The sequence below is a fragment of the Onychostoma macrolepis genome, chromosome 04 (genome assembly GCF_012432095.1).
Source record: "Onychostoma macrolepis isolate SWU-2019 chromosome 04, ASM1243209v1, whole genome shotgun sequence".
NCBI lineage: Eukaryota > Metazoa > Chordata > Actinopteri > Cypriniformes > Cyprinidae > Onychostoma > Onychostoma macrolepis.
Genome location: NC_081158.1, coordinates 8577840 through 8605528, shown reverse-complemented (window position 1 = coordinate 8605528; position 27689 = coordinate 8577840). Strand labels below are relative to the sequence as shown.

At 37.9% G+C, this 27689-nt stretch overlaps 1 protein-coding gene across 6 annotated transcripts; it reads left to right on the top strand.

The window, feature by feature from the left end:
• Positions 1-7: 7 nt before the first annotated feature.
• Positions 8-27073, top strand: LOC131538761 (gastrula zinc finger protein XlCGF8.2DB-like). Of its 6 annotated transcripts, none has more exons than XM_058772862.1 (3): positions 8-1644; positions 2131-2337; positions 24345-27073. In XM_058772862.1, exons 2-3 carry the CDS (start codon positions 2181-2183, stop codon positions 25334-25336), a joined length of 1149 nt encoding a protein of 382 aa, XP_058628845.1. In that variant the 5' UTR covers positions 8-1644; positions 2131-2180; the 3' UTR covers positions 25337-27073. The 6 variants fall into 6 exon arrangements, with proteins under 6 accessions (XP_058628845.1, XP_058628842.1, XP_058628847.1 ...); XM_058772859.1 differs by having other exon boundaries at positions 8-1429; positions 24345-27072; XM_058772865.1 differs by lacking the exon at positions 24345-27073 and adding an exon at positions 16733-17913 and having other exon boundaries at positions 12-1429.
• The last annotated feature ends 616 nt before the right edge of the window (positions 27074-27689 follow it).

Genomic DNA, 27689 nt, shown 5'->3' with positions numbered 1-27689 from the left:
AGCTAGCATCTTCAGGACTACCAGATTGCGATTTTTATGCGAGTTAAATGTACCATATACAGTGCACAGCATAAATAAGTACACCCCTTCTGAATAAATATAAAGATGTATTTTCTTAATGATCACTAATATAATTAATGGAAAGATGGCAAAATTGAAATGTATTAAATGTATACTTAATAAAAACAACAAAACATATTCCAATATTTTCTGTAAGATAAGTAAATTAGCCAATTTTGTTGCCAATTTAATTCAGCAAATGTATAATATTCTAGGACTTAGTATGTCCTCCAGAACTTTAAGTATACTGCTCTGACCCTCTTAGCACTGAGTGTACAAGTTCATGACAAGTTTTCACATCTGTCCTGTTTAACTCCTGGAGGACGACCTCCTTAATTGCTCTGGTCTTTAATGGGAAGTTTTGCTCAGCTCGTCTCTACAGAATCCCTCACAGCTGCTCAAGAGCGTTAAGACTGAGTGAAATACATGTCCACTGAAGCATTTTTACCTTGGGAGAATGAATATCTTCATTGTCATGCTGAAAAAATGCCCAATAATGCAGGGAATGAGGGGAGGGTAGCATCTTCTGTTTCAAGTTTTTGTATTCCATCACACAGTAGTGTGTGAATTCATGACAGCGTTGATAAAGCACAACTCCCTCACACCTTCAGCACTCACTCATCCCCATATAAGAGCTTTACTACCACTGAACGTCACTGAGCACTTCTCACTGTACTCCTCCTCTAGCAACACCAGAACACTTTGGATCCGAAATGATTGACTTGGTCTCTTGAGACCAGAGTATGGATTCCCAGAAGTCTCTATTTTGTAAATATGGGCCTTGGAAGAGGTTAAATGAGTTTATTTTGCTTTGGCTACAGTAGGTAATTCTAGCGATGACAACAAGCATGCATGTCACTTCTGCAGGCTGCATCATACTCTGTCAGATAAAGTGTCACTCTTTTCATAGCTTTTGCCGGCTCTGAGACACCTGCGTAATCAAATGTATTTTTGTGTTCTCAATTGCCGTAATAGCAAAAGAAAAGAAAATATCCATGATAGCATTTCAATGAATTTCCAAAAGAGGACGGAAATAATAAATAAATACATGCATACATACATAAAATAACAAGAGATTGATTATGATAGTCAAAAGAGTGAAAGATGTCAAATTTGCCATCACTCCCCCTTTATAATAGAAACAGTTATGCAGCAGCTAGTTATGTAATTTAATGGCAAGGTAAGAAAACATAAAGTATAGTGTTATAAATGTACATTAATTTAAATAAATAAATAAAATGTTTCTAAATTTATGATGCTTCTGTGGAAATGCAGACCTTAGTTTGTAAACGGGACTTTTATTTTGCTCTGGTGGTGTGAGGTCATAAAGCAGCGCCGCGCTCCTGCATCTGTTGTGATTCATCCACAGGTTTGTGGTTTTAAGTGTTTAAATCAATGTAAACTCTTCTGTCAATTTAAACGTTTTCACAAGCCAAGTACAACAAAGTAATCCTGCTTAAATATAACGTTGTAATGCTTTATTTAACGCTATTTTGCGAGTAATGTGCATCCACACATTAGAAACGGAAAAGCTGCGTCTCATTTCGCTCCCTATGTAGGGAATAGTTTCAAAACTGGAAAAAAGTGAGTTTTTTTTTTTTTTATTTTTTTTTTTTTTTAAAGTAAACTGAACCAAATCATTCCTGAAGTGATTCACTGTTTTGAATCGCTCGAATCAGCGCGCGATGAAGACAAACACCGAGAACAACAAACACAAACATGTAATGATAACTTTTACAAAGTAGATACGATGTACAAATAACTGAATACCACATATAAGTAATAAATTACTTCAATATGAACTTTATTTACAATATTATATGTGTATTTTAATGAGGTGGTTTAAGGTCATTATCCTCAGAAAAGTAAGGGACAGAATAAGGGATGCTTAAAATATTTGTTCTGTAACACAAAGTGTATGTCATTTTCATGGCTTAGTTTTATTTATTTTCTATATTATTGGCAATCCTACAGTGCACTGACCACTGAATTAGGGAGCTGTTTAAGACACACCCAGAGATTTAGTTTGCGTTTATTTTCCTTTATTAATTATTTGCATCTTAAACACAGAAAAACTCCTGAAGAAGCAGCTGAGATCCATGTGATAAACTGGTATAAAGATGGAGTTTATTAAAGAGGAGAGTGAAGACATGAAGATTGAAGAAACATTCAGAGTCAAACAAGAAGATACTGAGAAACAAATAAAGATGGTGTTCACTAAAGAGGAGAGTGAAGAAACATTCAGAGTCAAACATGAAGATACTGAAGAACAAACAGGTTGGTTTTTATTCTCAAAGCTGAACTCATTCATTTGATCCTTATTAAAACGTCCAGCTCTACAGAGAGATATGAAAACGATGCACAAGTAGCCTAAACAAAACAGTTATTTTGTATAACATTTAATTAAAAAACTTAAAAAAAAAAAAATAATAATAATTTGAAAACCTTACGTTTCCATCACTTGATTATGCAACAATATACAAAAACTTTATTTTGCATAACATTAAATGTGAGCGATTACATACTAATCTTAACATACCTGAGCATAGATACACATCAAAAAAAAGTTATGTTGTATTTACTTCACTTTATGTCAATTGGGTTACTTTGCATTTAAATAACATTACTTCATTACATACTAAGGTTCCAATGGGATGATTTTAGACTCAAAATTATTAATAGATGCACGCACAATTATCCATGCATTACATACATTTTATGCATGTTTATGTATCTTAGTAACCACAAACAAGTGCCTTTCAATTTGAGTCTGTGGGATTTGGGATTAAATGATTGTGATTTGTACAACAGATATGCTTGCAAATAAAATTTGTTTTGCATTAATATGTCATAAATTATGCAAAAAGGAATCTGTGCATTTGTAAATCAGGTCACGTGCATGCATTTATTGATATCTTGTTTGGTTATTTGGATTTTGAGACTTTGCAGTTCACAGAATTTCAGAATTTCATAGCTATGCAAAGATTTGCTTTTAAAAACAGTATCATAGTTACTAAACTATTTCTTGTTATGGATTTCAATCAGTATTTAACCCCAGAATGATTTCAAAGTAAGTCTGATTTTGTGGTGGCTGTGCTTTAAAATTAAATTATTATAATCTTAATTCAAGGGATAAAGGATTGCGAAAGTGATAGTAATCAGTGCTGAGTTCTACTTTGTAAGGCTAACCCTGCCTGGTTTACACGTTTGAAAATTATTAACAGTTGCAAACATTACTTTTCTAAATTTATAATCAAAACGTAATTCAATGTAATCAGTTACATTACTTTAATAAAGTAATTGAAATAGTTACACTACTTATTACATTTTAGATAGGTTACAGATTTCAAGTTGCCTATTACATTTCCAAAGTAACCTTCCCAACACTGATTAACGTGTACACGATTTGAAAAATTTGCATTACTACACTGAAACAAATGCTTTTCAACCGGTGTGAATACTTTTGTGAATATTTCTGAATACAAATGTTATACTTTGTATTAAAGTATCATAATTTGTGCATGTAGCGATTAAAATGTGCATTTATGGATCAGGTGACGTGCGTTCGTTCGTTCGTTCATGTCTCTTCTGAGTCTATTCTATTTTGACGTTCGTTCCACTCTTTTAGCCTTGCGCTATCCACACACAAATAGCTCGCGATCTACACGCAGCTGAGCCTAAGAAAATTAGCAACCACTAGATGGCACTAGCCCCAGTCACATGTGCGCATTCAATTGTGTATGGTTTTATGAATGTTACATTGTGTTTTCTGTTTATTTTTGGTTTGGCTATTCTCCTCTGCCCCTAGAAATATAATAAAGATGTTTTATTAAACTTGTTCTAACTTAACTTGTCTTAAGACACAGAATAGCTTATATTAATTTTCCAAACAAGTCATGACGGTACATTGGGGTTTTTTCTGTAATTCAACGGCATGTTGTCAGTTATTCATTCCTTGTAGTATTATTATTATTATTTTTAGGCCATTATTATTATTATTATTAAAGGGCTGTTATAGTTGCTCATTTAAGCCATTAGTAATCGCATGTTTATATTAAATTAATTACTTAAACTGTACTATACTAAACCAATGAGCTTTTTATTAGGTTATAGCCTATTCTCTCAAGCGGACGCATAAAGCTTGCTGGTCTGTTTTCCCCAGGCTCTCCGCAATGTTACGGTTTTTCACTGGATGTCTCTTTGACTAGTGCATCTTTGAGCCTATATTTAGTATTGAGGCTACATTACATTTATTCATTTAGCAGATGCTTTTTTCCAAAGTGACTTGAAGAGGCAAATAGACACAAGAAGTGCTTGTAATACCGAGTTTCATGCATTGTTCAAATAAGTGCAAGTTAGACTGGGGATTAAGTAAAGAGTAGTAAATTTTATTTTTATTTTTTTAAGATGAAGTCAGATGGTGTCGAAAGATGAGTTTTCAGTTGTCGCTTTAAAATTGTCAGGTAATCAGCATTCTGGATAGTGGTGGGAAGATTATTCCACCAGCCAGGAACGGTGAACAAGAATGTTCTGGAAAGTGATTTTGTGCCTCTCTGTGATGGTACCATGAGGCTAACAGATATGAATCCTAAAAACTAATAATGTCTGAGCAAATCATGAGTTTTCGCTTTACACCTACTTCTGACTAGGCGTAAGATTTAGTGTCAGACATAGCACTACGCCGAGATGGTGCAACGTAGAGATGCACGGTTAATCGTTAAAAGATCACGATCTCGATTCAAACACCCACGCAATCCCATTTTTAAATGACAACAATTCGCCCGTGTCTATTAAACCTTTGAAAAAAAATCATACAACATTCAAATCTGCGTTCGCGCTGCCACTGACACAGAGAGCAGACATTTAACATGTTTGGGTAAGAAACAGCTTCTCAAACAGTCTTTTCAACTGCACAGTATTATTTCTGTCTTATATAGTCATTCATATTTATCACAGAAATACTGGGATGAAAGTTTGCAGTTCAGATATTAGTTGCGATTTAAACTTTATCTCATGTAAACGCAATACTTCGATTTAAATAATGCGATTAAGCTCATAATTGGAGCAAACATAATCATATTAATATAGGTGGCGTACGCTGATTTTAATCAAAATATACAGGCATGTAAACACCTTAATCAGAGTATTGCCGCTCTGACCAAAGTGCACATGTGGTCGTGACATGATCAATGACGTGACACCTGTAATAATACACAGATTAGAAACAATGGCGGGGAAGAAAGCACCCTCATCCAGAAACGGCGAGCAGAACGCGACAGCAACGCAAGCAAGCGAATTGCCGTCACATTTCTATGGCGCCAAAGCATGGAATACAACCATACAAAAGGGTTTTGCATTAGACTTAAATAAATTAAAACAGCGGCCAGTAACACACCTGCTCTTTCTGAGTCCATCATTATGCTGTGCTGTGCAGTGGGGTACGTGAGGCAGTAAAAAAATTATAAATAAGTACAACTCGCGAATAAGAATAATGGAAATTGCATGTAAACGGGAGTGAAGAGATTTGCTCTTGACATGTAAACATCATAATGCAATTAAGTCCTTACATTATTCATGCGCATGTAAACGTAGTCATTGATGTCTATGGTAGCGATCAAAATAGAGTTAATCCCCTTTTGAAAGTGAATGGCACTTCAAATAAGGTCGATTGCATTGTTTTGCCACCTAGTGACTGTTAAAAATATAATTGTCATTGAATCTTTCATTCAGGAGATTCGTTCAAAAATGCTGATTAATCCATTAATAAATAAAACAAGTGAAGTATTTATGAGCGAGTCAATTAATCATTCATTCAAACTAGGCATGGGACGATAACCGGTTTCAAAGTATACCGCGGTTTGGAAAATTCACGGTTTCAAAACCACTAAAATTTTCTGTTATACCGTTCCTGCGGTATGCACAGTTTTTTTACGTGTCGTCAAAGACAGAAAGTGCCGGACTCCCTCAGTTGTGAGCAGTGAAGAGCGTAACGAGTCACACGACTCCCCATCCGGACAGCGGTCAGTGAGAGTAACCTGTGTGTAGGATGATGGCCGCATGAGGTGAATCCCTGGAACTTTTTCCCCCGTCGAAAAAGGCGAAGTCTGCCGTATGGGAATTTCTCGGGTAATGTAGACTAATGTTCCGTACACAATGATGTTCCGTACAGATGACGTTTTGGCGGCGATCGCTAAATAAATACTTCCAGGTCGTACACAAACGATATATCTGTCTCGTCTTCATTTCTCCCTTTCACCCTCAATCAAGACAGAGACCCATTCACCGGTTGTTTCAGTGTTGAAATAAATACTATTTTGCTTGCTACCAAGGCAGATAACATACCTAATTAACTAGCTAATGTCAACTAGTTTCCTCCCTCGCATTACTTCACAGAGCGGGGAATAGCAGACTAAAGTACTACGTTTCTGCGATTTGGTACAATAAATTTAGCTGGTATCACGTCTATAATTTTAAGCCTCCTGCCATTGTTTACATCTGTTCAAAATCACGTCATTTAAAAGAGAAACAAACTGCTGGCTCAGGTGTCTTTGCCACTGTTTGAGTGTTATACGGAGAGAGACCATGTGTGTGTGTGTGTGTGTGTGTGTGTGTGTGTGTGTGTGTATGAGACACAATCGCGCACTCCTGATGTCTATGTGCACACATCTTTGTACCTCACCGCTCATAACTTGGACTGAAAGATGAATGTGTAGAAAGTGAGCATATCTCCAAAAACCTTGTTGAGCTGCAGGTTTAATGACTGCATTTTTTATTTTTTACAGAAATTGTTTTGATTTATGTTTTTGATTATTGAGCTGTAGGTTTAGGTTAAGTGACTGAATTTTCTATAATTTATTTATGTTCTGATTATTGTTGAGCTGCAGGTTTAGGCTCACTTAAGTGACTGCACGTAATTTAATTAACAAGAATTCAATTATTTATATTAATTATTTAGCCTGACATGTTTACCATTCCAAAATGTTCTATATGTTTCTTAAAAATAAAATGTATTGTGTTCAGTGGAAAAAACGTTGTTGTTTTTTATCCAGACATTTAAAAATAACATATTTTAGAGCTATAATCGCAATACCGTGATACCGTGAAACCGTGATATTTTTATCTAAGGTTATCATACCGTCAGAATCTCATACTGGCCCATGCCTAATTCAAACCATTTTTTCAAAATTTTAATATTACAAATTGGTGTATTTAATATATGTTGAAGATATATATATATATTAACATGGTTAGTAATAAATTAAAATTAATTAAACAATTTTAAATAGACTGCAGCAATAATATTTTGTCACAAATTATTTTGTTTAGTTCAGAATCGTGGGAGAATCATGATCTCAATTCAAGACAAAACAAATCGGGATTCTCAATTTATCCAGAATCGTGCAGCTCTAGTGCAATGAGTATAAATTCTACACATGACTTAAAGTGCATTTTACATCCAGGCTAGTCTTACAACCAGGTGTACGTCCAGCTGGCGCAACCGGCCCCTGGAGGACATGTAGATTCGTAATAGTGAGTGGAAGTAGGCGGGTGCTAAACCTGTGGTTGTTCTATATGCAAGGAAATAAAGAGAGGTGTAACATGGGCTTTTGGGCGTGTTGAAGACCAGTCATCCCACTGCATTCTGAATCATTGTGCATGCTGGAAGTCCAGCCAGAAGAGCAATGCAGTAGTCCAGCCTAGAAATGACAAGGGCCTGGACAAGGTGTTGTGCAGCATGCTCCGTTAGGAAGGGCCTGCTCTTTCTGGTGTTGTGCAGTGCAAACCTGCAAGATCGAGCAGTTTTTGCAAAGTGGTCTTGGTAAGTCAGCTGGGGGGTATTTCAGAAAGCAGGGTTAACTTACCATCTGCTAAACCCTGAACTCTAAACCTTGCTTGCTCGAGGTATGCTGGTTCCAAAAACACGTCCGCGAGTAAGTTCATTCAACACAGAGTATGTTCCTGGTTAACACACAAGGCATTCTCAACAGAGCAACAAATTGACGAGTCACTATGGAACGCCACGCTGCTGCTGCTTTTGTTCAATGGTCATTTACATTCTTGGTGCATATCGGCACCTAATTGATGGTTGTGCAATCATTTGTCATTTTTTTTGTTTAATCTTTTAATCACTGAGAATAAGAACAATATTGTTTGTTTGATGCTAATTATATAAGTTATTATATAAGAAGAAATATCACATGTCTTTTTATTACAGAAATATATTATAGAAAATGCAGATCCATGACATTAAAATATAAGTATATTATAATAAAATGAACATTACCTTGTTATAATAGTGTTTTATAATTAATATATATGGATAACTATTTAATATGGCAATGTAATAAATATAATAACAGAATAATACAATATTACATATTATACAGTATTTGGAATAGTGTTGATAAGTAAATATAAGTAAATATATAAGTGTAGTGTATATAGTATATTTGATCATTATATTGTAATAATGTACAATGTCGTGCGCAATCTGTCACGCCCACTGGAATCTCGTCAGTAGGTCACGCATGTGCTGATCGCGCTGAAGTGAACTAACCCTGAAACAGAACATAATCCAGAGCAGGTTCTGTTCAGAGAATAAGTTGCTATGGCTACTTACATACCCTGAAAGTTACCTCTGTTTTTGGAACTGAAAACTTTGGTTTGAAAAAAACAGGTTTGTCTGCCTGCTTACTCTCAAACATACCCGGGTATGTCACATAACCTGCTTTCTGGAATACCCACCTGGTCATCAAAGATTAAACCAAGATTTCTGACCAAACTTGATGGGGTAATTGTTGATGAACCTAACTGGATGGTGAAGTCATGCTGTAGAGTTGGAGTGGCATGGAAGACCGGGAGCTCAATCTTTGCCAGGTTGTGCTGTAGGTGATGTTCTTTCATCCATGCCAAGATGTCCACCAGGCAGCCTGAGATCAGTGCAGCTACCGTTGGATCATCTGGTTGAAATGAAAGATAGAGCTGTGTGCCATCAGCATAGCAATGGCAGGAGAAGCCATGTGCTTGTATGATGGGACCCAGTGATGTAGTGTATGTGGAGAAGAGGAGGGGTCCAAGAACTGATCCTTGAGGAACCCCAGAGACCAGTTGATGTGCTCTGGATACCTCCCCTCCCCAGGCCACCTTGAAAGACCTACCAGTGAGATAGGATTCAAACCAGTGGGGTGCAGATCCTGTGATGGTAGACAGGATAATTTGATGATTCACAGTGTCAAAAGTGGCAGATAGATCCAGCAGAATAGGAACGGAAGATTTGGAATCAGCTTTTGCAATCTGCAATGCTTCAGTGACTGACAGTAGTGCAGTCTCCGTTGAATGGCCACTCCTGAAACCTGACTGGTTAGCGTCCAATTTGTTCCGTGAAATTCAACAACTTGTTCAAGTGTTTTTGCTATGAATGAAAGTGGAGACAGGTCTGTAGCCAAGTAGGTTTTTTTTAGCAGTGGGGTTACCTGAGCCTGCTTGAATGCAGTGGGGAAAGTGCCTGTGAGGAGAGATGTTGATGATGTTTCTGAGTGCTGGTAAGAGTGTAGGAGAGATTGCTTGGAGAAGGTGTGAGGGGTTTGGGTCTAGAGGGCATGTTGTTGGATTCTGCCTCAGTGAGGAGACAGGAGGAGAAGAGGGGAGTTTTATAAGGGAAATACTTAAGTACTGTTAAAATCAGATACTTTAAAACTTTTGCTCAAGTTGTTTTGGATTTGGTGACTTGTAACTTGTAGTAGAGTAATTTTCACTGTAAGGTATCTGTACTTTTACTCAAGTATGGTTTTCAGGTACACTTTACACCTCTGAAAGCAGAGGAGCAAATACTGAGCCCTGTGGCACGCACTGCAAACATGCACCTGCGGGGCCCATGCTGGCTTTTTGCGGGCCCAGTGGGCTAGGGCCAGCCCACACCAAACCTAAACAGATGGCCAGGCGAGGCTCCCATAGCTTTGGGCTCACCGTGGGCTCTCTGTGAACAGCCCACACTATGGGACTGCCCACATTAATTCAATGATGGCCCAGTGTGGGCCAGCCCATTCGGGCCCAGAGCAACTTTTGTACCTTTGGGCCCATGCAGGTTTTTGTGTAGGTAGCCCTGTAATGCAACTAGGAGAATACAAACAACACTGATTGGCCATTCTGTAACCATTCAATTGAACTGGAATGGCTCAAACCAAAAGACACCTTTTCAGAACCTGTTGTTTCAAGAAGGCCAGGGATCCACAAATCGGGCTCACGAGATACACTTTCCTGCAGAGTTTAGTTCTAACCTTAATCAAACACACCTGAGCATGCTAATCAATGTCTTTAGGATCATTAGAAAATCACAATTGGGTGAGTTTGATAAAAGTTGGAACTAAACTCTGCAATAAAGTGGGTCTCACGAGTCATATTTGAGGTGCAACAGACATGAGCCTGTTAATAATTTTGTGTGCAGTTTTCTTCCTTACCACTAGGGGTGCTAGGGTGTCTTAGATTTCCTTAAGTAAAGCCATGTGGGTAGAAGGAGTAGCAATAACAAGTAGCAGTAGCCAGCATAGACATAATATACGTAGACGCCTCATAGACTGACGCTGCCTATTGGAGCTGACGTACAGCGCGGCCGCCATCTTGGATGGGTCTTCGATGCGCCCGTCCTGCATTTATTTCTACTGAGGAATGTGTATCCCCAACTACAATAATCATAACCAAAATAACCAAAATTATTGTTCAGTCTTACTTGTGAAAGGTAATCCCACGCGATCTGGTATCTGCACGGGTTATTGCAACACTAAACTGCACAAAATACGGGCATAAATTGCTCGCTCTTCATTGACTCCGGTGCTAGCGTAGAGTGAGGAGACCCAACCAATAGGGCGGCGACGCTGGATTACGTTCCAGCATGTCATGAGGCGTCTGCATATATTATGTCTATGGTAGCCAGCATGGCTCACCTGCTGAGCATATTGTGCTGTGTTCTGGTTGGGAAATGTGTCATTTCAAGCCCAGTCTAAAACAAGGAGTTGATGTTTTTTGCAGAGATGTTACATGTATGGCCTATGTTTGGATTGATGCTAAGAGTTTAAGACAGTGGATTTGTATGCATTTTAGAAGGACTCTTTATTGGTGAGGTCACCACATCATGGTCCAGTTTGAATCCAGTTTGAGAGAGCCCTGCTCCAATTTGAGGCTCCAGTTGATCTTTGATCAAGTTAGTTGATGAATCACAGGATCTTGAATGGAAAGACCTGGCCAGAGTCTGGCACAATTTCAAGGTGTGTCAAAGACTTTTAGTAATGCCGAGTTCACACTGCTCGATTTTAGCCCGATTTTTCACTCGCCGACAGGTTTTGATAAATTGCCGACAAATGCCCGAAATCTGAGGCAAATCGGAGCTCGTTCACGCAAGTGACAATCACGCAGTGTGAATTATCAAAGACGCAATCTCAGAGAATCGCAGACACGCCTGTGAAATATTTGACATGCTAAATATCTGGAGCTGTTGGCGATTCACAATCCTGCTGTGTGCAATGATTTCTGACTGAAAACTACATCGCGATCACCTTCAGCCAACGAGAGACAAAGATACAGGGCAGAGGGAAGTTCGGTGAACAGTTATAGACCATATAAGTATTTTAATATGTACAATTATATCATACAGAAACAAGCACAAACGCTTGACCAGCCGCAACATCAGCATAACAGTTACTGCAAAATTATTTACCACTCTTTGCAGGACACAATCCCTGTTCCCTGCATCTCCCTCCTGCATAATCCGTTTTTCTTTTTGTAGCTGGAAATCAGCGCACAGACAATTTATGGGCTATATTTTTTTTTAATACTTCCAGTCTTGCTGGAGAACAGCGGGCTGATGCACGCAGGTTCTCGCGTTATTTCCTTATCAATTCTCGCGTGTTTTGTTGTGAAACGTAGTTTGTGAATCAGACAGAGTTGTCAGCAATTCTTCCTATTGTAAAATCGTGCAATGTGAAAGCCCCTGTCGCCGATACATCGTGCAATGTGAACACAGCAGTGACTGAATGCTACCCCAGATAGTCACGCAGTGTGAAAACAACAGCGATCCGACGAGTTTGAAAATCGTGCAGTGTGAACTCGGCAATAAGCATCTTCTCTTAGATATCCAGAATCCTAGAACTCCAAACTGCCCTGATCTTACAGTGTGAGGATATCACAACCCTAAGAAGGCTAGTGAGCCAATGAGAAAGTGTCCTTCCTCAGGCAAAGTTTATGACCCTTTGTCTTCAAACATGGTGTTTTGCAAATATAGTTTGATTGGGAGTTGAGTAAAAAAAAATATTATTTTTATAATTTCAGTGTTGCATAGTTATCATCATGTAATGTAAAATATCATCCAAGAACATAAAGAAGCCGATAGATACCAAATATAGCATACATGTGATATTAATTAATGTTTAAAGGTTCATGCAAAGATACATGATTGTATATCAAGTGATTTTATAATATAAGGGATACAACAATACAGTTTGTCCCACGGTTCAATATGTTTTTTTTGCAACAAATTAACAACAGAAAAACTCCTGTAAACCTCTCTACACTGGAAAAAGTGTGGATTTTTATGTCTGCTTAACATTTCTTTTGAAAGAGGTATTATTTTTCAGATTTTTACCCAAAATAGGATGGATTGGCCAATATTGGGTGCTATAAATACATGTAATATGTGTTTCATTCATACTGAACGCCAGTGGGCGTCCTCGCGCACACAAAATCCACATATGCATCATAGAAGTGACGTTCCAGGAAATCCCTAAAATGGACAAAGGCATCGCTATCCTGTAACTGAATAAAAAGAAGATATGACGTTATACGTTTAGAATGATGAAATGTAGGCTAAGGAAAATAAACACTCTCCCACGACAATATATGGTTCATGTGTGTTTTTCAAGCTTTTTCTATTTGACATAGCCTTTATTACAGTAAAGAATTTTCTGCCTCATTCTGTGATAAGAAGCCATATCAGATCACAAAAGGAAGTTATTTCAAACACTCGACTATTGTTGTGAAGTAAAAACAAGTTGTTATGTTCTCTTTTGTTGGACAACAGGTTTAGAAAGAATTATCATTGCATGTCATTACAAGGGAAGATGCTCAGCGTGTGTTGCTTTTTCAAATATAAGCAGGGATGTGTTTCCTTATCTCAGCACGTGAACTCACGTGCACACACACGGGCAATTCTGAGAAAAATAAAGCACACGGATATTATTTAAATGCAAAACTGAAAATCTGCAATTCACAAGCATGTATTGAACAGTGGATGTCGTACCAAATAGTTTGGTATTATATCAAGAATTGTGACATCCGTTAAAAAAATATATATATATGTATGTATGTGTGTGGGAAAAGTCCAGGCAAGCAGGGATGTGGTCCTACATGCAGGTTATTAATGCAAGAAAGGAAACAAAAGTCAAGGAGCACAAGGAACAGGAACCATGAGCAAAAACACTGTAACGTTCAACTACTGACAAAGCACAAGGAAACACAAACGCTATATATACAAGGGAGAACAAAAGGAACCAACAAATTATTATGGTGGGTATAGTCCAATGAGTGGATATGGCAACTAATGAGTGTAACTATGGAGACAAACCAGGCACACCAGCAGACAGGGGCAGATGGAGTGGAAGAGGGCCTGGAGACTGTGGTGGAGCAAGTGACCAGGTTGGAGCAGGCAGACCGGGTGGCCAGGACGGAGCAAGCAGAGCGGGAGACCAGAGCGAAGCAAGCAGATCTGGTGGAGCAGGCAGAGCCAGAGACCACCAAGGCGGAGCAGGCAGAGCTGAAGACAATCACAGCAACGTGGGTGGAACTGTCACATAAAGCAAAGCGAGGTTAGTAACTGCCTCTGTGGCCATGACAAAACAGGCAGAGTGTTCAGAAAAGGTTTCCATGCCCATGACAGGACAGGCAGAGAGCTCAGGGATGGTTGCCACCTCCTTGGGAGGTTCTGTAGAGGTCAGTGCCACCTCGGGACACACAAAATGGCGACCACCATCACTGGAACGGGCAGCAGACGTGGAAGAACCGCTGAGGCCATTGTAGAATGTTTTCATTAATCTTGAATTAATATAATACATAGAATAATGCCTATTTGTGAGAGGAAAATATTCTACTATTATTAATTTTGACTGTGTGAAGGTGTCTGTTAAGGATTGCAGTGAGCCGAGAACTGAGTGAATTATTTAAAGCTTGAAAAACCCATATATGGAGAAGCTAGAAACTACTACATGCATGACAAACTATTGATCACCTCCAAGGACACATATATGGTAAAAGACACTTTGTCCAAAAACACAACGGAGCACATATGGAGTATTGTGAAATGGCTTGAGGCAAATATATATCAGTGTGAAACAGACATTCTAGAGTTACCTTTGCAAACCGTAACTCGACTTTGTTGTTAGATTAATGGCTTCAAAACCTCTCTAGCAATTTATTTTGAACAAGGAAAATTCTACAACACCATCAGGCTTGAGAACGCTGAGGGTGCCAGGATACCAACTGCTCGCACCGCATCAGTGGTGGTTCCGCCAAACTGCAAGCCCTTGTAGCCTCAGATGTGACGTTTATGACACTCGGAAACACTGGTTTGGTGTCCATGATGGCTGGAAACTCTGGCATGGTGGCCATGTCGTGAAGAGACTGGGGTAGCAGCCCTGTGGTGACGAGACTCTGGAGAGGCAACCACTTGGACCAACATCAATGGAGGGTCCGCCCCACTGGGCGCCCCAAGATTGGTCCAGTAACTGAGATAGTGCAGGCTGATAACACCCCCCAAAAAATGTTTAGGGGAAGAGTCCTCCCTCACCTGAAAACGCCTGACCTAGAGGATCATTCAGACCAGCACAATAAAAGGTAATGAGAGAACTGTCTGGAAAGTGAGTGTGGTTTGCTTAGTCCAAAAACTCGTGGGTATGGTCCTCAAGGGAGTGCTCCCCTGGTGCAGGAGAATAAGCTGCATACCTGCTAGATCCATTGTTCTGTCATGTGTGGGAATGGGTCCAGGCAAGCAGGGATGTGGATATATATTCAGGCAGTGTTTCCCACACGTTGATTTATCCACATCGACAGCCACAAATACCCACCGCCCCCTGCCATCAGCTCCCGCGTCTCTCACACACGAGCGCAAATTTAGCAACTTTCAGACCCTTTTAGCGGGGGGTTTTTTTCCATAAAAAGTACATACTAACAAACCTAGCGACTTTTAAAAAAAAAACTTTAGCTTTCATTTAGTTGGAAGATGTCGCCAGTGCTGCCCCGCGAGTGCGAGGTCTGACTCTCTGCCTCTCTCGGCGTCTCTTCTGTGCAGCGAGCGGCAGAGAAGCAGCGCATTCAGCTGGCCGTACCGCAGCAGACTCATCAGTAAATGAGTACAAAACAGCGTTTCCAAGCACCTGTCGCTTACTGACTGTTTGGACTTTTAAATTTGAACGTAATTCGTCTGTTAAAATGCTCTTAGTTTGTTACTCGGGCAGTGCGCTGAATAAGACAAAACAGCAACATAGCCAAAACCACCAGTATGTTGATTTTATCAGACGGTGTTGCGACTATAAATCAGGATTTAAGGAGTTTAGTGAGAGTGATTCCTGGTTAACATGTAGTATTAATGGGTCGTGTTTAGTCACTATTTATATCAGTTTTATGCATGAAAACAGAAAATATGTAAAATTGAACATCTGAAGTGCCAAAACTTGTCTGATCGCAAAGACGCAATGACATCATAAATATGCAAATTAATATGTGCAGTCACCTGCTGCCACAAGTGTCACAAAATCCTGTGGGAAACACTGTTCATGTATGATATTACTGTACTAACGGACACAAAACAGTTGTGTTTTCCATAGTTATGTTTGATGAGATGTATCTTCATTTACACAAAGTGGTAGCAGTCAAATAGATAGGACAAAAAACATTATTTCTTGTCCACAAATGCCTACATAATTCTCAAGCTTTCCAACAGAATGTTGTGGTATATGTTATTGAAAATCCAATAGGTCTAGGAGAGAGAGATATCGTTAATAATAGGGTGACCATACGGGCCATTTTTAAGGGATGAGTCCTTGCCAGGAAATATCCAGGTTTTGGCTGTTTTGCACTTTGTAGATCAATCCTTGTATGACATTCATGAGAGCTATAGAGCGCAGAGCAGATGGCTCCTTATGCTTTTGAATTGCTCACACGGTACTTTGGTGTTGAATACGTGCGTGTATTTGCATTGCTTTGATCATCGTCTGTAGATCTCACCTTCTCGCGAGCTATAATTAGTCGATTATATACAATACCTGCATGTTATTGGTCAAACTACTTTTTGGATGTTTTAGGCAATATAAAAATCCTGGCCAGGACGTGTCCCATATAAATGGCATATGGCCATATGGCCACCCTATTTAATAAGAACAGTTTCAGTGGGACTTAAGTCCTGATTGATATTGTTCAGAAATACAGTTTTTCTGCAAAACTCTTAATTGATCACACCTGAATCAAGGTATTCATTACTTGAAAACTAAAGGTAGGAGTGCTGGATCTAAATTCTGCAAGAATGTGACACCCCTGTTGTAGACGTAAATGGCAGATTTGGGCCATTGTTACATTCTGTTTTAATGTTGCTTTTTAATGGGGGTTAACTTGTATTTGTCTCTTTTTGCCGTAGACCTGATGGCACTGAAAGAAGAGAGTGAAGAACTGAATGAAATGCAAGATAAAGATCTGTGTAAGAAATACAAGGATTCTACAACTGGACAAACATCATTTAGTTGCTCACAAACGGAAAAGTCTTGCTCATCTAAAAGAGCTCAAAAGACTGGAACTAGAAGTCATTTCACCTGCCAACAGTGTGGAAAAAGTTTCAATCTACAAGGAAACCTTAAAACCCACATGAAGATTCACACCGGAGAGAAACCTTTTACCTGCCAGCAGTGTGGAAGTAGTTTCAGGCAAAAAGGAAACCTTATAAGACACATGAGAATTCACACTGGAGAGAAACCTTATACATGCCCTCAATGTGGAAGGAGTTTTCCACATAAACATAATTTTAATGCCCACATGAGAATTCACACTGGAGAAAAGCCTTTCACCTGCCAGCAGTGTGGAAACAGCTTCACTCAAAAAAGAATCCTTAAAAGCCACATGACGGTTCACACTGGAGAAAAGCCTTTCATCTGCCAACAATGTGGAAAATGTTTCCCTCACAAAGGAACCCTGAAAAAACACATGAGGGTCCACACTGGCGAGAAGCCTTACACATGCTGTCAGTGTGGAAAAAGTTTTACTCACCGAGGATGCATTAACAATCACATGATGATTCACACAGGAGAAAAACCATTCGCCTGCCGACAGTGTGGAAAGAGTTTCAATCAAAAAGGACACTTTAAAAAACACACGAGAATTCATACCAGAGAGAAGCAATTAAACCTGGATCTGGAAAAGATAAATGTGGAAAGAGCATCACAACAAAACCAAACCTTAGGTATCACATGAACAGAAGTTATTTACATGTAATCAGTATGAAAAGAGCTTCAGACATAAAGTAACAGGCTTCACAATGGAGAGAGACCTTTCGTGTGCAAAATGTTTCACGTATCAAACAGACATCATTTGCAAACTCATTCTGGAAAAACATTGCCATTCTTCTCGGTGTTACAAGAGGTTTACAATAAGGAGCTATTGCAGAAATGACAGTGCTAGAAGAGAGATGTGGCCACAATCAGATGGCAAAAGCAGGTCATTTGTAAATTTAATAAGCAGTTTTTGTGCAATGATGGGCATTAAATGTTGACTGTAATTCTTCAAAATTACTAGTTTCTCTGCAAAATTAAAAAACAAATAAATAAATTATAGACTATTTAATATCAGTGGCGAGTGGTGACTTTTTTTAACCGGGTATGCTGAGTGATAAAATTATGACCTCCCATCAGTTTTTAGGACGCACTCAACGTGGGATCACAGATGACAAATAGGAAACATCAGGTGTTGATTTAAAAGTATGCACATTTCCTACCTTATTTGTAAATGAAATTCATCTCCAATCCTTCTTCTATTGTTTCAGGTTTATCCATTGTTATTTGAATGCTAGAAAAATATAGCTGGTTTTCTAAGTAAAAACCGCCAAATAACATTTACTAGTAGTTACGTTATGATACGTAATATTCAGAGGGAGATGGGGGACTCTCCTAGCCTGACTACGTAAGACTTCGTACTTCCGCTCAATTTCATTTCACTTCTGTACTCAGTCTGATATAGCAGACCATCTCCCAGTTTATCTCCGGCTCCGCAACAGCCGGGCCAATCAACGAACAGAGGGCGGGCTGAGAGCCGTGACGTAGACGCTAAGCGCCGAATTTAAGATTGTAGTTTAGGTTTAGGTGAAGGAAATCAAAAACGACAACGGACATGGAGACACGGGATGCTATTCGCTCTGTTGTGGAGAATATTCCCTGAACTGAAGCCCGATCAAGAAGAGTGTTTGGTTCACATTTTGAATGGAGGTGATGTTGTGGCCCTACTCCCGACAGGTTTTGGGAAAAGTTTAATTTATCAACTGTTACCGGTCATCAGCGAGAAACTGGGGAGGCCAAAGTTCGGCAAGGCAATAATTGTGGATGCGTAGATTTACTTCACATAATCTGCAAAAGTCGTTCACAGCCATCTTCTTTACGGTATTTCGCTCGATGGTTTTGTTTTCGCCGCATACCTGTGTTTACAGCGGAAGTTCGAGGCGGCTGAGCCAGCGATTAACATACGTCATAACCAACCGTTATGTGATTGACTTACGGGTACACCAATGATTTTAAACTTCAGACAAGCACCCGCTCACGAGAAAGTAAACGCTTGTCAATTATGCCCTTCCAGACTCTGTTAACGAAGCAAAGCGAAGTAGCAGAGTTTGGTATTATCAGGCTAGGACTCTCCCCGGTCTATATGTCTCTGCATCACCTAAATGTTTTTTTTTTTTCTGTGAATCGGAGTTTAAACTCCCACCCGGGTGACATTACTCCAATAACAGACCATGAAAAAACCCAAAATAATATCTTTAAAATATTGACAAATAACGTTGCAACCTTGCAAACAGCAGTAAAATCAGAGAAAGACTTTAACTGTAAGTGAACAGTTTTCCTGATGTTTATTAAAATTTTATACAGCACACATTTTATAAAGGTTTATTTTATTTTTTTTATCATGTTGACAATAACATAGGCTATTATCTTCAACATACGCTGTCTATGACCAAAAATGTAAGAAGTTATGTTTTGAGTGGACTTTTAAAATTTTCTTATGAACATAAAAGTACAGTTACGGCGTGTTTTTTCTTTTGATTTAGTCGAGTTGGTTTTGCATCAAACACAATGGGCCTCATTTATCAATCTAACGTAGAAACAAGCGCAGATCCGTGCGCACAAATCAACTTACAACAGAGTTCACATGTGATTCATGAAACATTCGTATGCCACCAATCTCATCGTACGAATGATCGTATGTTGATATAAATGTGGCGTCAGAAAACAATCGCATTTGAATATCACACCTCTAAAAACACCCTGGTTTTGAAGCCTCGCCCCTAGAGTTTACGACATGGAGAAGCAAAACTCGGTCAAAAAGAGGAAGTAATCTCATGAAAGAGAAATTGATCTTACTCCAAAAACACCCATTAACTATGTAACTGCAAACAATTACATATATTTACCGGTATTAATATACATAAATTTAAGGAAACTTTTACAAACATAAACATTATTTAGCCTATCAGTCCACAACAAATCCTTTACATTTAACAATATTACAGAACAAAATGACAAAATAAGCAGCTATAAAATTATATATTAAACTAATATATATATATATATATATATATATATATATATATATATATATATATATATATATAATATATATAATATTTAAAACCACGTTATAAGCTAGTGGCATTTATTATAAACGGCACACAAACAAAGCAATGCTGAGCCTCATGAGCCTCTCTCGTTTGAAAGGAATCCAAATGTTTCCATTTTTGCCATATGTTTTATTTGGTTATTAAAGTATTATTTATTATGTAGCCTAAAAATGGCTTTATACTTCACACATGTTCCAATATTTGCGTAAAATCCTTCACATGCGGAAAAGATTTTGGGCACTGCACGCTGATTTCACAGCGGACCTTTTAAAATAAACAGTGTAGCTTTTGTATTTGGTTGACTGCATTTTAGTTTGATGATGAATGGCTGTAATGTCATGCAAAGCTATAACTAATATTGTTTGTGTTTGTGTGTGTGTGTGAGGCGCCAGCGCGATCAGATGGATTAAATCAAATAAAAATATAAAGAAAAGAAATAATGCATTGAGTGTCACAAAAAGGAGCGTAGCCTATAGGCTATTGCACAGATTTTTTTTCCCTTTTGTTTATCTGTTAATTATATTAGAGCCTATTATATATTTTGTGTGGTCCTATTTATTTTATTCCTTTTATAGACTTAATTTCTGTTTTTCTCCATTAAGTGCTGCAGGTGCGTGATGCGACGATGTGTGAATCCTCATGGTCTTTTTTGCACATATAAAGCTAAAGAAAATTTTTAAAAATTACATTAAAAAAAAAAAAAGAAAAAAAAAAAAAAAAAGACATTCTAATCCTATTGGCCAGTGATCGACTAATGAGCTTCGGTTGTCGATCAGGAAAATAACCTAAATGAACAAAATGCAATTCTACAATTCAAAACTTTGCGTACACTAGCTGAGACCAGACGTGAGTTTTGATCGTAGCCACCACTCACGTCCATGTTGATAAATTTCAAGTTTTGCGTTGAAATGACCGTACGCCCAATTTTCTGTCGTACGTTCGTTTTATAAATGAGGCCAATGTGATTTTCGGCAACTGAGATTTGGCCAATGAGCTGCTATTCCCTGCCCCCTTTCCAGAAGAGGGTCATGCCTTTACAACAACAAACAAAACATCTGCATGTGTTTTTAAGCCTTGAAAGTTTATGTGAGAACTAAGTTCAGATACAAACAAAGTTATGCTAAAAACAGAAAAAAACTAGTTCAAATAATTAGGGTTTCCACGGGACCTTAAAAAGTTGTATAAAATTTTACAGCCATCATAAGTCTTAAATGGTACAAGAAAGTCTTAATGATGTTTTCCAGAGGTCTTATTTGGGGACGGAAACACAAGAATTGCAATATGGCTTAATGCGATTACATTTCAAAAGGCTTTTGCTGCATCCCAATTCGCCTACTTATACTATGCCCTAAAAGAATGTACTCTTTTTGTGAAGAAAAAATACATACTTTTGAGTATGTAGCAGAATAGTAGGCAGGCTTTGGGACATAATACTTCGTCATAGCTGCGTCTTTAACGGACGCTCTGTTGCTTAGTTACGTGCTCTGTTGCTTAGTTATGTGCATCCTGTAACTGTTTAAACTGCCGTGTCAATCATCTTGTCTCAGTTAACATCATCCACATTTCGTTTAATTTGATTTCCTACCGTATTGGAGAGAAATAAAGAAGCACATTGCGGGGTTTTCATGCCGAGAACTCTGCTCATGTGTTTTGCATAATGATGTATTTAAAAGTTAATGACCAAACGTATCATTATAAAAGTTCACAGTGTTGCTGCAGATGAAATATAACGTTAAATAAATATTTTTTCATCAGGTTAGACATTGATTATTTATCACTCAAATCCCTTTCTCTACCTGTCTGTCAGTCGTGCATATCCGGCATGTTTGTAGTTTTTAACACTTTTTATGCGTGTTTGTAGTTCTGATCGAATCCTCGTCCACAGCGCAATGTGTTGTGGGCAATATTAGCCGTTAGAGTGTGCATAGATCTGCGCTTCGAATTCTAACCGGAAGTAGTAGACCATCCAGGAATCTTTGGCATACTTTGTTAAACATACTATGATTTGGAACATACTCATTCTATTTTCGAATACTATTTAGGACGGATAGTATGCGAATCGGGATGCAGCATGTGTTTTTACTGAATAAACATGAGCGCTGCACGTTTCAAAGTCAGGTGCTGCACGGCTTTGTGTACTGCTGTTACCGGGGAAACCTCTATATTTCTGCTGTTCCGTATGCGCCACCTGCTGCCAGAGAATGAATTTGTATTTTCAATAAGACCATCTGCTGTTGTTGTTTTTTTTTTCCCAGATCAATGTGAAAGTTGACCCATATTTTTACGCAGCAAACACACAGTTGTAAATGTGAACTGGTGGATCGACAAGAAGCTAATGCTAAAGCATTGTAAAAAATCTAAACAATTAAAACAAAGATATATGATATGTTATTAACCCCTTAACTGTCACTCACAGTTTTCAACATAGACATTATAGTGCACTATCCAAACTTAAATTTTTATAATTCGTGAATGAAAACATTTTGTAACATGATTTTGATGTACCATTTCCATGGTAATGCAATGTCTGATTTTAAAATGGGTTTCAAAGGATGAATTTTGAGATTAAGTTTTCAACTGATATATAATTTCTTATGATTTCTAATACGTGATAGAGAAAAAGGCAACTAAGAAGACTTTCTGTGACAAAGGTCAGAACTCCTGTTATGATGTAGATTTTTCAGGTCCACTCTTGTCATAAATTAATCTATTATTTTTCCTACATAGCCATTTTACCACTTTTTGTGTTAAAAAATTATTTAGGAGTCTTAGACCTTTCCAACGATATATAGTTTGTCACGATTAGATTAGGATTTAATTGTAAATCAGTGTAATAATTGATCATTTTGACTGATCCCTTTTCTTTAAAATGGTTTAAAGTCTAAAATATGAAGTTTATCATTTTATAAAATGTTTTGCTTTTGTTTTGCTGAACTGTAGGCTAAATCATGATTTTTAGTCATTTTACAGTCTAATGTGTTACCATAGCCATTTCCCTACCCTGCTTATATGTTATTACATAAGGTCTTAAAAAGGTATTAAAGTCTTTTAAATTGATTTCAAAAGTCCTGCAGATACCCTGAGAATGTTGCTTATGTCTGTGAATGTGAACAGCTGGGGAAGAAATCACATGTGTTAATATTTTAAATCTGTGAAACAGTCTTTTGGTCATAGTGACAATGCACTACTAACGCAACTCAACCAGGCCCTGGACAGAAAAAAATTCAGGACTACAATCGAGACATTTCAGAAACAGTGCTTATTGAAATAAAGAATAACTTGTTTTGGAGTGATTTCTGCTTTATAACTTTTGTGATCTTTTTCATGCTTAGACAGCAACATTACACACTAAAGAACATTGAAAGTGTAAAAAGCATTAAAACCTCCATTAAACATAAATAGTGTTACATATGTTAGCGATTTGCATTATTGTTTTGCTCTGCTGTTCTCTCTTGCATCTGTGAATTTGTCCTTGTTTCTTTTCCCCCACGTTTATTTTTTTTACACCTTAATCCCTAGAAGATGTAGTAAATTGGTGATTGATATCTTTTTTTTAAAGGATTAGCTCACTTCCAGAATAAAAAAAAAAAATCCTGATAATTTACTCACCCCCATGTCATCCAAGATGTTCATGTCTTTCTTTCTTCAGTCGTAAAGAAATTAATGTTTTTGAGGAAAACATTCCAAGATTTTTCTCCATCTAGTGGACTTCAAATTGACTCAAAGGGTTGAAGATCCAAATTGCAGCTTCAAAGGGCTCTACAAGGTCCCAGCCAAGGAATAAGCGTCTTATCTAGCGAAAGATCAGTCATTTTCTAAAATAAATTTAATTAAAATTTGTATATACTTCTTGACCACAAATGCACAAATTCTCTTTTTGAACCGAAGTACGCAGATGAAAAACTAACGGCGTGTGACTTTTCCTACATGATTATGTAATGCATGAAGACACACATGTGCATTTAAAACTGAAATTTGGACCTCCGACCCATTGGCTGTCATTGAGGTCCATTATATGGAGAAAATTCTTAGAATGTTTTCCTCAAAAGCCTTAATTTCTTTGCGACTGAAGAAAGAAAGATATGAACATCTTGGATGGCATGAGGTTGAGTAAATTATCAGGAAATTTCCAATTCTAATTCTTTAAACAGAAGGTTTAATTGCTAGCTTGATAGTTTTTGAGACGTGTCTTAAAGAAAGTGAGAGAGAGTTAGCAAGTTCTCAGATTACATGTAACACTTCTTTTTAGTTGCTTAGTGGGTATAAGATCTTGTTTTATGTTGGTTTTGACACTTTACATGTTTGAATATTTTGACATCTACTGCTTTGTGCCATTAAATTGGGGTTCATTTTTATTTGTCTTTTTTCGCCTTAGGCCTGATGGTGCTGAAAGAGGAGAGTCAAGAACTCAATGAAATGGAAGAGGAAGATCAATATAAGAATCAACGTGATTTTATAACTGAAGAAAAATCTTTTAGTTGTTCACAGACTGAAAATACTTCAAGTATAACGGCTCAAAAGACAGAAAGTGGTAGTTATTTCACCTGCCAACAGTGTGGAAAGTGTTTTAGACAAAAACAAGGTATGAAAAGACACATGAGAATTCACACAGGAGAAAAGCCTTATGTCTGCCAACAGTGTGGAAAGCATTTCAATCGAGAAATAACTCTTAAAAGGCATGTTAGAATTCACAATGGAGAGAAGCCATACACGTGCCAACAGTGTGGAAGGAGTTTCACTCAACTTGGAAACCTTGGAGTCCACATGAGTGTTCACACTGGAGAAAAGCCTTACAAATGCCAACAGTGTGGAAAAAGTTTCAACCGGAAAGGAAATCTTAACTCCCACATGACAGTTCACACTGGAGAGAGCCTTTTCACCTGCCAACAGTGTGGAACAAGTTTCACTCAAAAAGAAAGCTTTAACAGACACATGAGAATTCACACTGGAGAGCAGCTTTACACATGTGATCAGTGTGGAAAGAGTTTTGGTCAACATGAAAACCTTAAAGTCCACTTGAGAATTCATGGAGGAAAACCCTACACATGCTCTCAGTGTGGAAAGAGTTTCCGTCAAAAACGACACTTTGAAGGCCACATGAGAATTCACTCTGGAGAGCAACCGTACACATGCCCTCAGTGTGGAAAGAGTTTCAATTATAAACAACACTTGGAGGACCACATTAGAACTCACACTGGAGAGAAGCCTTTCACCTGCCAACAATGTGGAAAGTGTTTCAACCGAAAAGATACCCTTAACAGGCACATGAGAGTTCACACTGGAGAGAGGCCATTTATATGTGGTCACTGTGGAAAGAGTTTCAGACATAAAGCAGGCCTTAAGTCCCACATGAGTTTTCACATTTGAGAGAGCTTTATGTCATCAGTGTGGAATTGTGGAAAGTTTCACAGACAGGAAATGTCTTGGGAATCATGTAATAAAACCAGACAGAAGCCTTTCGTGTGCTATCACTGTGGAAAGACTTGCAGAAATAAGGCAATCTTGAGGTTCACAGAAGCACCCACGATATAGCGGCAGATTTGGGTCTTGTTTACACCTGGGTTTAAAATGTGTTTTGGTTGATTGGATCTCAAATAGACTGTCTAGTTTTTTTCAAGTGTGGGGAGTCGATGGGTGGGTAAATGCATGGGTTTTTCAGATATTTTGATCAAATGGATGAACAAACATCCATTTTCACACAATTTACATAAAACGTGAAATGAGACAATAGAAAAAGATAAGGAGATCAGTAGCTTTCGTTTCTGTTCTGATAGCTGCAAAACCACACCGAATGCTGTGGATGCATGTTAGAAGTGAGGATTGGCAGAGAACATTGTGCTTGTACCAAATTTACAACATAAGCTGCCAGAGTTTATATCCTATCTGGTAAGATGCTTTAGATCAGTGGTTTTCAAACTTTTTTCAGATATATTGATCCTCTTAGCAGCATGAAAAATTACACTTTTATTCAAATTCTGAAAAGGGTGCAAAGTGCACTTCCTTAAAAAGCGGTCACTCAAGTTTATCGTGATCTCTAATTCCGCTATAATCAATCTGTCAACAAGGCACAATAAATTTCTTATTTACATCACCTATACTTTGTTCATTATAATCTGAGGATTTGCGTCGCGAGCTTCAGAACTCTGGACTGAACAAGAACCCTTGCACGCTGAGCGGTGAGTTGATTCTGACTCACTAAAGCTCCTCTGATTGGCCATTGCGTTATAGAAATCAACAGATATGACCCTGATTTGCTACAATGTACAACGCTGCAAAAACAGAGCGCAAACACAAATACACATTTGTTGTTTGTGTTATTTAGTTGCTTCTTTCCTGAATCTTTAACTTGGTTACATAATTTTTCCTTAAATCATTCTGGCGACCCATTTTTTAGGTCTCGCGACCCAGGGTTTGAAAGCCACTGCTTTAGATCAGTAGGTGGAGAGAAGGCGGTCTTTTGTGGCTATTTAAATCAATTTTACAACATGCATGTTTACACTACCAAAGAAATCCAGTCAAATTAGTTTTTGACTACCTCTAGAAGTGGTTGAATTTAGAGGGGTACTTACGATTGGAACAACGAAAACATCATGTAAACGTGATTAATATGTAAATATGTGTTGCACATATTCCTTTCATTAACAAAATAAATGTGGTGACAAAACAGCATTTATGAAAGCATCATAGCGATGTGGATATTGTTACTGTTAACTGTGTTTCCTTGATTTTTACTAGTCACCTCTAGGGGCCGATTGTGTGTCTTATTCCCAGGTATGTCAACTAGATTCATACAAGAAATGAGTCAATAATGTAAATTTATTAAGAAAAACATCATATGGTATGGCATGGAGAGAAAGATTTTTTTTTAAAAGCTGCTAGAATGAAAGAAACAGGTCAAATGTATAATTGGTTGTTACAATTTTTATTTCAAAGCACATTTATAGTGCAGGTAGGATCAAGTCAGTCGTCTGAATTTAACGCAGAAAACGGTATACCACAGGGAGGTGTAATTAGTCCTTTAATTTTATGATTGATTATATACTTGACAATGTAGTCCCTGGTATAGGATGTGCATTATATGTAGATGATGGCGCCATATTGAAGAGGGTTCAAAACTTTTTGCAAGTAATTTCTTGCATGCAGGTAACCATCAGAAAGGTGGAACAGTGGACTGGAGATTTAAAATGTCAACAAGTAAATCATGTTGTATATTATACACCTATAATACGGGGTTTCCGTGGGGCATTGGAAGGCATTAAGTGTCAGTAAATGGGTTAAGCAAAAATTAAGGCCTTAAATGGCATTAAAAGTCATAATATATCTTGTTAATTTTGAATATAGACTTAATATTAATTTGCTGTCACAAAATATGTACATTGGTGTGATACACACGTGGAACTAGTTTGCTAATTGCCTCCGCTTGGTGTGAAATTGCTGTAACGCCGAATATTTGGACAACATTTTAAGCTGTCTGCTGATCCATTTCTAATTGAGTTCAGAATTATACAGTTTATTTAAATTATGTAGATTTTCTCAAATATTCAAGATTATGGGCCTCATTTATGAAGTGTACGTACACACAGATTTTATTCTTAGAGTGTGTGTACGTTTTTGGAAATGTAAGCTGTTCTTGCAGCTCGCTGTTCTAAATTAAAGGATTTGGATGATGACTGGTGATCTTTTATATGTTAATGACATTAATTAGGAGTTGTTTACAAGG

Coding starts and splice junctions, on each gene's coding strand:
- LOC131538761 (XM_058772862.1), top strand. CDS start 2,181: ATGGAGTTTATTAAAGAGGAGAGTGAAGACATGAAGATTGAAGAAACA. Junction 2,338..24,344: donor AGATACTGAAGAACAAACAG/GTTGGTTTTTAT, acceptor TTTTCGCCTTAG/GCCTGATGGTGCTGAAAGAG.